Source organism: Hevea brasiliensis, chromosome 1, assembly GCF_030052815.1.
Source record: "Hevea brasiliensis isolate MT/VB/25A 57/8 chromosome 1, ASM3005281v1, whole genome shotgun sequence".
Taxonomy (NCBI): domain Eukaryota; kingdom Viridiplantae; phylum Streptophyta; class Magnoliopsida; order Malpighiales; family Euphorbiaceae; genus Hevea; species Hevea brasiliensis.
In genome coordinates, this window is record NC_079493.1 from 37,060,497 (window position 1) to 37,071,215 (window position 10,719).

The 10,719-nt window shown below is 33.0% G+C and overlaps 1 protein-coding gene across 1 annotated transcript; it reads right to left on the reverse strand.

Annotated features, from left to right (window-relative positions):
- Window positions 1-8,695: 8,695 nt before the first annotated feature.
- LOC131183151 (uncharacterized) lies at window positions 8,696-10,608 on the reverse strand. Its single transcript, XM_058153252.1, has 4 exons — window positions 10,495-10,608; window positions 10,140-10,322; window positions 9,829-10,033; window positions 8,696-9,355 (listed from the first exon to the last, which is right to left on the reverse strand). The coding sequence occupies exons 1-4, from the start codon at window positions 10,606-10,608 to the stop codon at window positions 8,871-8,873; spliced, it is 987 nt and encodes a 328-aa protein (XP_058009235.1). The 3' UTR covers window positions 8,696-8,870.
- Between the last annotated feature and the right edge of the window lie 111 nt (window positions 10,609-10,719).

The window sequence follows — 10,719 nt, forward strand, 5'->3', positions numbered from 1 at the left end:
ACAAAATGTATAGACTTGATTTCCATCAAACCTTAAGTATAATTATCTAAAATCTATTCGCTGCTACTTTACTTATGTCCTTGAAAACGATAGATAGAAACAGAGAGTATATAAACCCAATAAGTAGAGAATTACGTAGAGAAAGTAAAATACAATAATAAAATATATTTCAAGCATATGAATGCATTATTCACATATATGCTTTACACAGCACAAACAGGTTACAACAAGATAGCCATGTCACCAAAGACTTCCCCATCTCTTTACTTTCATATCCTATCACAATGTCCAATATTTTCGGCCCATTATAAGAGCTCCTTAGGACTTTCTCTTAACATATTATATCAAACATTGGGCCTAGAGTCTTAGAATTGCCTTACCCAGTTACCTTGGACGTCGAAGACACATAATTGCCTTACTTGAATATCCTTTTCTTTTCTTCCACATGTAAGATCATAATGCAGGCATGCTTTTTCCTTCACTTTCCGTCATCTTTCCCATTTGGATACCATTGATCATCCACAGATACCAGCATAGCATAAGTATTATAATGCAATACCTTCGTGAGTCAAATAAATATAATTATACAGTGCAATCCTATATGTAAGATATCTAATTGCAAAATAATCAAATGATGCATGAACGCACATGTAAAGTAAAATAAGAAATTTAAGAAAACATTTTGTAATTTCTACTCATCTGGACAGTAGTTCCTTTAACCTTCACACTTACTTCTATTTGGGTATCTCCTTTTTCAACTCTACTGCTTAAACCTCCATTCCCTAAGTCTTTTAACATAAGTATATAAGAGATATTTAGTTAAAATTTTATTAGAATTTAAATTATACTTTCTACTTGAGATGTAGGCAACCTTTGATAGTCGATCATGTTCATCTTCTGCTTTCGAAATTGCATGTACAAGTTGCCTACTATTTATGTTACTGTTTACATAGTATGGCTATTAAACCTTAATGTTTTGGCCGTCGAACCTGCATTCCTAGATTACCCATTTTAGGTTTATTCTTTTATTCAACTCACCCTAACCATCATTACTCATTCTCGAAGGTTATCATTATCTTTTATTCTTCTTTAGCAAGCTTTTATGTTAATGTCATTCATTTTCCCTTAATAGATTATTTTATCACTTCTTAACATAGTTAATCCATCTAAGCCCTAATGGTAAATACTTCCTAAGAATAAATCCTATCTACTCATATTGCTATCTAAATGTTTTCATTGAAAGAAGAAGTGTAGATATGAAGGTACTTACTTGTTATACTTCTTAGGGTTTCCTATTTTTGAATTCTATCCCCTTTTTTATGATTTCCTCTTTAGGGTGTTCTTTAGCATTCTTAGAACTAGGGTGCATTTGGGTTTCTCTCATCTACAAGGCGTTGGAGAGGAAGAAGAATAGAATATGGAGGAAGGGGAAGAAGAGTTAGGGAAAGAGAGAAGAAGAAGGTTCTAGAGGGTGTAAGAAAATGGGTTCTATAAAATATCTAAGGTTCTTTCCCCTTTATATTTTTTCTCCATGTTCGACAGCCGAAATTAGCTTCTTTGGTAGCCAAAAACACCTCATCTTGTAACGCCCTCACCATTGGTAGTTCGTATATTTTACTGTTCCGACAACCAATGTCTGTTCGGACAGTCAAAATGTCTGAAACTAAGCTTAAACTATAGTGAGGAGGCATAAATTGATGAAATAAATGTTAAGAAATTATAGAAAATAATTTTGAGAAAATAAAATAATAAAAATAAACCGATATGCATCATAAAGGGCATTTTGGTCATTTCACCCCCAGAGGTGAATTTTGACCTAAATGTCAAATTTAAAATTTTGACAAATAAAATAATTAACATAAAATATTTTTGTGAATTTGAATTAGGGAAATGAGGAGAGAAAGAAGAAGAAAAGAAAAGAAAAGAAAAGAAAAGAAAAGAAAGGAAAAGAAAAGAAAAATGGATTATGAAAAATTAAAAAAATTTAAAGTACACAAATAGAATATATATATACCATAAGATGACAAAACCCACCAACCTTTTCTCTCCATCTTCTTCTTTTTTCTCCATTGTGCCGCCACCCTTGGTCCTCATTTCCTCCATTGATATTCAAGCTTCCAAGCTTGATTTCTCAAGCTTAATCCACCCAAAACCCATAGCCCACTTTACAAAAAAATACTCCCCACACCCTAAGGAAGCTATAAATACCAAAAAGAAGCAAGGAAAGTGAAGTTTAATAAGTTACAAAAAAAGGTTAGGACTCAAAACTCTTAATGTCTTCTTAAAGCATGAAAATCATGCTAAACCAAGTGAAGATTTACATGAAATTAAAAAGAAAAATTTGGGAAAAAAACCCTTGAATTCGGCAGCCCTAGAGGAACCATGAAAATGATGGATTTTGTTAGTTTTAGTTTAGTTAGGGAAGTTAATTAACAAGGTATTATATGTGGGAATTGATTTCATGGTTATATATGTGAGTTTGATTTTTGAAATTAGGGTTGTATACTTGAAAGTGGGGATTTTGTGAAATTTTTGAATTTGACATAATTTTGTTGAGATTGATGATAATAGAAGTGAATGTATGCTTATTTGGAGTTTGGAAAAGGAGGAAATTAAATTTTGCGAGTATCAAATTTTCTGCAGGTTGGGACTCAATGAGTCCAGTGTATTTGTTGAACCCTAACTACAATGTGTGACTCCAATTGGTATGAGGCCAATTAGAGGTGTTTTGAGACATCCAAAACTTCATTTTTCAAGAAGAAACCCTGCCCAAATTCTATCAAAATCATGACCAATTCTCTACCCAAACCCGGATGACCAAACATTGCCAACCCAAAAAATGACCAAATGAATAGTACGTGTTCATTTGGTCATAACTCTCTCTATACTAGTCCAAATGACCTAAAATTTCATCAATGGAAAGCTTAGACATAGGGGTACACTTTTCATGAAGAACACTTGACCCAGTTTTTCCTTTAACCAATTCAAATTGTTAGCACAATTTGAGTTACTAAAACTGCCAACCCAGAAAATGACCAAATAAACAGTACATATTCATTTGGTCATAACTCTCTCTATACTGGTCCAAATGACCTAAAATTTCATCAATGGAAAGCTTAGACATAGGACTACACTTTTCATGAAGACCTTGACCTAGTTTTGCCTTTAACCAAATTAAATTGTTAGCACAAGTTGAGTCACTAAAACTGCCAACCCATAAATTTGTCCAAAATACTGTTCCTTTGGTATTTTGACCATAACTTGAGTTCTATAACCCTAAATTCAGTGATTCAAAAACTGAAATTCAAGTTTAAACATAGAGGAGCAATTGTTATGAAGGAAGTGTGACTAAATAGACATCCTAACCTAGTCAAATTCCTAGATAAAAATAACACATCAACATGAACCTAAAGAAAGGCTCATGGGAAAAATACTATATATAATAATTAAAATACTCATAAGGAAAATTAAATATTAAAAATGATATGAATATGTAAATTGGGACTAATATCCTATTAATATGAAAATAATGGTACTAATGAATAGTACTAGAAAATAGTAACAGTGAATAGTGCTAAATTAATTAAAAATGTTTAATTGCCCATAGTGTACCTAGACTTATTTATTTAGTTTGGATAAATTAGTATACCAATTAGGGACTACATATAGCAGTACTGCCTACTGAGAAAATCATAAACTGACAATATATGTCTGGTATGATTATTCTATAGGCTATATGCGTACTTATTGGCCATTGTGCCTACTTTATTTCTGGCTTTACAAGCCTGACAGCGAGTCTCGTGCCCGACAGCTGGCCTCGTGCCTGACAGACGTATACACCTAAGCATCCAGCTTTTATAATTTGTTATAGGTTTCTTGGGCACTGATAAAAATTAATTAAGACTTAAAATACAATAAGTAATCATAAAAGATCCCGATTATATTAAGTATTTCCAAAGAGCAATAAAAATATAAAAGACCCAGAAATTATAAGTGGCAGATATTATTTCAAATGTTAAATTATTGTTATTATAAATTATGCACCACTAAGCGTTATGTTTAGCGCGTTAGTTTTCCATTGAGTAGATACTGGAGATCAGTCCCAGTAGCCGCAGTAGCAGTAGCAGCACCAGTAGTGCACTGACAGAGCTTTGACCACATCTGCCACTGTCCAGAGTCACCTCACCGGTCTTTTGTATTTTAATAGGGCCCATGTATAGACTAGTATTTTGGTTCATTATGTTTAGTCATGATGTAATTACTAGTTTATGATGTATGTCATTTTGGACTTGAAATTAAGCTTGAGATTGAAATGAAAACTTGTAATTTATTATCTATGAATTTCCATATGAATGCAATAGATGATACTTCATTTTGAGATCTCATAAATAGTTGTGAATGATATTATAAAAGAGAATATAATATGGAAATATGTGAGATGACTATGAATATGTTAACAGGTGATAGTGGAACCCGTCAGATGCTAATAAAATAGAGGAGGATCTGTCCGGGTCTCCACAGAAATAAGATATAAAAAAAAATTTACACATAAATTACCTGACTTAAATGACATTAAAATTTGCAATAGACATGACAAGACAAGATAGGGTGCTCCGACACTGAATGTCGCACTTCTTGCTTAGCTATACAATAGACGGGTGAGGGGTGTCACATTTAGCTAGTACTCTAGAATTTCTAACTTATTTTCTAATCTAGTTAAGGTTTTAGTTTCTTATTATGCCCGACCATCTGTTTAATCTGTCTCTAGTACAAGCCATTGGATCAAAACTTAAGAAGTTTGGACTAGGTTAGTGGAGAGCTCTACAACTCTCCACTAAGGTCTTTAGAAGACCACCTCTTCTTCCTCTTCATTTTTTCCTTTCTCTTCAATTGTTGAGAGAAACCACAATAGCCATTCTTTTTCATCTCTTCTTTTTCTTCCGTTTTGAAATATCAAAGGGACATTAGAAGTTGTTACCCTTTGATCATGTGTATAAAGGAATTGTTTCTATACCATTTGAAAATGCATACACATTACCCACCCAAGAGTTCAATAAGAATCCTTTCCTTTTGTGTTCACGTGGTTGACTAAAGGGAGATACTCAAGAGAAAGCATATGGTTCAAAAGTTAGGTGATCTTGGACACCACAAATCGTGTGGATTGATTAGAGAATCAATGTTTGGAGGTCTTCTATCCAGAGGAAGGAATTGTGATTCTACGCGTCAAGGGTAAATCCCTAAACTTAGTTTTAGGTTATTTCTTTTCTTGCTTCCTAACACCAAAATGGGCTAAATATCTAATTAAGGTCATAATTTTTATGACCAAGGACCTAATTGCATGTTGATGCTTTTGTTGTGTTCTTAAATGTGCCTAAAGATGCATGTTAGGCTTTAGGTAGTTTAATTTTAAAATTACCTAATTTTACTTGCCCTGTGCTTATGCATCTTTAATTTTTGCCATAATTAACAGTAAATTAACCAAAAATTAGACAGAATGACCAATCTATGTACATATAATCAAATTTGAATGACAGAATTACTTATTTTAAAACTATAGGGATTAAATTGCATATTTCCTCAAACCTCAGTGACCAAGTATAAATGGCAACAAGGCAAGTCAAGGGAAGGGATTGCTCTCCCCATCCCTACCCCACAAAAGATTAGAGGGTTGGGGCAATAACCTCCATGGAGGGAAGGGGAGCAAGTCAGGTTTTTCTGATGATGAATTTTTTTATTTCAATTAATCATTATACAATATAAATATATTTATTAAAAAATAGATTAAATGTAACCTAAGCTCTAAGTATCTTTTTATCAAAATGTTAATTTCAGGACCCTATTTGAAAATGCGCAAAACCATAGGATATGTTTTTAAGGGAAAATTATAAAAAAGTAACCTATGGTTTCACCTGTTTTTTACTTTAGAGTTTGTGGTTCATTCTGTAACAATATGGTATCCTAAGATTTTGCATCATTAGAAAAAGGCAACTTTCAGTCTTTTCACCACCAAATGCTGCTGAGGTGGATGAAAAAAAGACTTGACATAGTGTAAAATAAATCGAAACGGACAAAATTTGACCAAAAAAAAAAACCCTAAAGTTATGTAATATATAACGCGCAATTAACAAATTTTTCCCTCTGAAAATTTCTTATATTCTGGCTAAAACTCATAAGTTTCTTGATTTGTTCCTCGCTTGTTGTATACACAGATATCTCTTTCAAAAATTGTTGCACATAAAGAACATACCCAAAATTTGCAACATGAATATCTCAAACAACATACTATACTAGACACGACCAATATAACCATCTTTTTCCCATTTTCAAATTCCAATTATCATTATTAGCATTGAACAATCATAAGACTAATGTAGCCCATCCTAGAGGAGCACAAGGAGAAAAGATGGTCCAAGAGCCACCAAATCAACTAATGGAATAGGATAGGCACTTTTCAACTATTTAATGAACAAGGCGTGATTAACACCAATCTTGTGAAGTCTACTGGCAAGCTAAAACAAAATGCATGGCACTTTAATCAATGAGAAGCATAGAAAATTTTTAATGGGCCCACAAGTTCAAAATAAAAATAAAATATGAAGAATAAGAGAAAGAAAAAATAAAGAAGTTGCACCGCAGATTTATCAGTTTCTTGAACATGTTGCTTCAAGGCCCAATCTAGTTGTTTTTTCAAACAGCTTGAACATGATATCCTCTAATTAGCCATAATCCCTCCTGGTTATTTTCATGTCCGATTGTTTAACTGGTGATGTTTTCTTCTTATCCTGCTCATAGACAATTGACAATAAGAAACAAAAATTAAAAGTTCACCTAATGACTACAAAATGCGAAGTTGATGAAAACAATTAATGTTTCACGTACACAAACAGTTGAAATCATTGTATGTGGTTTTTAAACTTTGTTCCACTCTGGTTTTCTCATCAAAAACAAAGGAGTCCATTGGTGACATCTAACATGATGCTGACGTTAGTCCATTACTCTCACATATTGATATACTATACTATGATTCTATATGTGCTCCTATTTAGTTTCAAGCCAACATTACAACCCTTCTTGGGAATTCTTGTTTGCATGATGTCACTACACATGTATTTTGCACTCCTAGGTATGCTTGTGGATCTTACTTCCGTGGGAAAGGCTGATCTCGAGAGTCTCATAAATGTTTCTATTGAAAGAACAGACTCATGAGTCACCATGTATCATTTTTGTTGAAAGCTAACAATTCTTTGGTTAGTTTTTAATTAATATTAAAATTGTAAAAGTTAGCATATTTTTCCTGGCGATGTAGTAAAAAAAAAGGGGTAAATTACTATTTAGTCCCTATATTTTTATGAAACTAACTACTCGATTCCTATATTTTGAAAAATACACTATTTAGTCTCTGTATTTTGCCTCTGTTAAACTGTTTAGTCCCTCTGTCAATCGTTAGTCAACACTGATCAAACTACTATTTAGTCCCTCTATTTTAGTGAAACTAATTAGTTAATCCCTATATTTTAAAAAAACACATTAGTTAGTCCCTGTAATTTGACTCCATTAACTATTAGTTTTATAATTATTTTTATATCTAAACTACTCTAATCATCTCTCTTATTTCTCTCATATCTTCTCTTATTTCTATCTCTTCATGTTGCTTTTCCTCTACGCTGACATCCTTCTCCCCCTCATTTTCTCTTTGTTTTCATCCGTTAATAAAAATGGTACAAATTATCTATACAAAAAAATTAATCAGTTTACTTAAATTTGTAAATAATAAAGGAAAATCATTTCCCATTAGTGAAAATATAAAAATAATGTCTAAGAAATTGAAAATTTAAAAAGATATAAATTCAGATTTAGTCTCCACATAGTAAAATTTTTATTTTTATCTAATAATATATTTTTCAAAATGCTATATTTTTAAAAATACATTAACCAACTAATTAGTTTCACTAAAATAGATAGACTAAATAGTAGTATATTGAAAATATAAGGATTAACTAATTAGTTTTCTTAAAATAGAGGGACTAAATAGTAGTTTAAATAACATAAATAAAGGAAAATTTGACGGAGGGACTAAATAGTTTAACAAAAGTAAAATACAGGGACTAAATAGTATATTTTTCAAAAATAGAGACCAAGTAATTAATTTTGTTAAAACACATGGACTTAACAATAATTTTCCAAAAATAAAGGCACTGATCACTTTTGATAGTGGACCTATTTTGATAAATTAATTTAATTCCCAAAACTAAATTGCTTTGGAAAGGTAGGTGTGGAGCAATCCCACTTGTAGCTCGAAGATGAAGAACTAATAGTTGAGCTTGTTGCAACTCCAAGATGAAAAGCAATCCCAGCTGGGGCTCGAAGATGGAGCAATCCCATTTTACAAATTTTTATTTTTGTCAAATTATTAAAAAATAATTTTTTTTATTTCTGATAAATTATTTTCTATTCCACGTTAACACTTTTTTTTTTCTAACACTAAGTGAGAAAAATAGTAAGTTATTGACGTGAAATCTCAAGTTTTACTTTATCCGCAAATTCTAAAGTGAAAATAATAAAAACATAGGTATACTTTAGTAATTTTCCTTTTTGTGATTTACACTAACTTTTCAATCTCTTTAGTTCATTCTTTTTGGACTTACTCTTCAAAGTTGCACAATAACTCTTTTTGTCCTTTTAATGGAGGGACGCATAATAAGAATGTGTTCCAGACATTATCACTCAAGTCATCTAAAATCATACATCTCGATGCCATCCTTAGTAGACTGCTTGACCCATTTCATGGAGAGGGAAAATAACCTCAAAAGTTTTAACCATGAAAGAGCTATCAATAACTAGTACAATACAGCATTCGAAGTTGATAAATTCTAGTTCTTGGTACGCTTAGTTGTTAGACCAAACCCAAAGGGAAACAGAGGGTCGTAGTGTTGATCGCCAACATTCATTGGAAGCTGGTCTACTGTCTTGAACCAGGTGCGTGCAAGCTTGCCTGTGAATTCATAGTCACCGAAAAGAACATCAGCAACACCTTGGCCTTCAGTTCCGGGAAGCCAAGCAGCTACGAGAGCATCTATATTTGCAAGATAGGGCTGGATCACAACAGGGCGGCCAGATATGATAACTACAACGCATTTGACGGATGTACACACATTGGTGATGGTACTTGGGCCAGGTTCAGGTATTGTCAGATTTAGGCTGTCACCAAATGTTTCTGCATATGGGGTCTCACCAACTACAACAATGGCATAGGAGAATTTATTGGACTTGACGAAGTTTACATCTGGGTTCTGATTGAATACAACTTGGGTTGCAGGATCAACTGTGTTTTTTATTGCATTGACAATTGTTGTGCCTGTAGATGAAGATGGTACCTCATTAAAAACATTGTAATAACATAAAGGAGATAACTTTCAATTTGTTGTCAGTATTCAATAAATGTTAGATGTATATACCAGGACTCTAATTTCATAAATCAGTTACTCGTGCCTTTAAGAGATAAAGATGACATCAGCATTTGAAAATGATGAAATCTGCCTAATCATCAATGAACTTGGTAAACTATAACCCTGATTTCCACATGCTACAAATCACTGCAGTCCATCCTTCTAGTAAAATGACATCAACATACATAACTAAATGGCCTTGGACAACTTATTTTCATATTTCATAAATTCAAGCAATTAGGTATTTTCTGTACAACTAATTTTGTTTATTTAGAACAAATATGTGAATAGTAGTGGACTAAGTTGAAAGTTCCTCTGACTGGCAGCCAAATCAGTTTTCCAGAAAGTTTCCTATTCCCCTAAAGGTAATTTAGAAACATACCAGATGTGAGGTCATTGCCACCAAGACCCTGCCATGTAATTGTCCAGCCTCCACATTGATAGCCCAAGTTGTCTGCATGGCTTCCAGCAACTAGTATCTTTGGTGCTTTTTTGGGAAGAGGCAGCAACGGTTCATCAGCGGATTCACCATTCTTCAGTAGCACAAGTGATTTCCTTACAGCTTCTCTTGCTAATTCTCTATGTTCCTGTTCAAGGCACATTATGTTACTAACAAAAAGAAATTTTACATCCGAAAAAGAGAAATGAAAAGGCATTTAAGCCGTTAACAGCAAGAAGATTGGATCAGCAAACCTGACTACCAAGTTGGCTGGTCAAACTGAGATCAGCAAGTGGGTTCTCAAAAAGACCCATGGTAAATTTAACCCTTAAGATTCTTTGTACCGCTTCATTAATCCTGCTCATGGGGATAATTTTGTTCTTCACCTGATAGGTTAGGTCATCTATGAATTCTGTGAAATTGTAAGGAACCATGACCTGAAAACAAGGGATGACAAATTAGAAATAAAATTTGAAAAACGATACTCTCATGTGTCAGTTTGCAGAAAATTAAATTCCATTTCAATACTTCAATTAATCTACTAAATCATTGCCTGCTGAACACGACATTTTCAAACAATGTCAAAGATCATATAAAACTGTCACTGACCATGTCAATTCCCGCACTGACTCCAGCTTCAACAGAATATGAATAATTGGCATGAGGAGGAGAGGTAATCCTGTCAATCCCCTGCCAATCTGATATTACAATGCCCTGAAACATACACACAAACAAATTATGGTAGGGTCTATATCACTATATTTAGGGCTTTTTTTCAAAAAGTAGTCTTTCAAACTAAAAATTACCAAAAAGGGTTACATGAAAAATATTTAT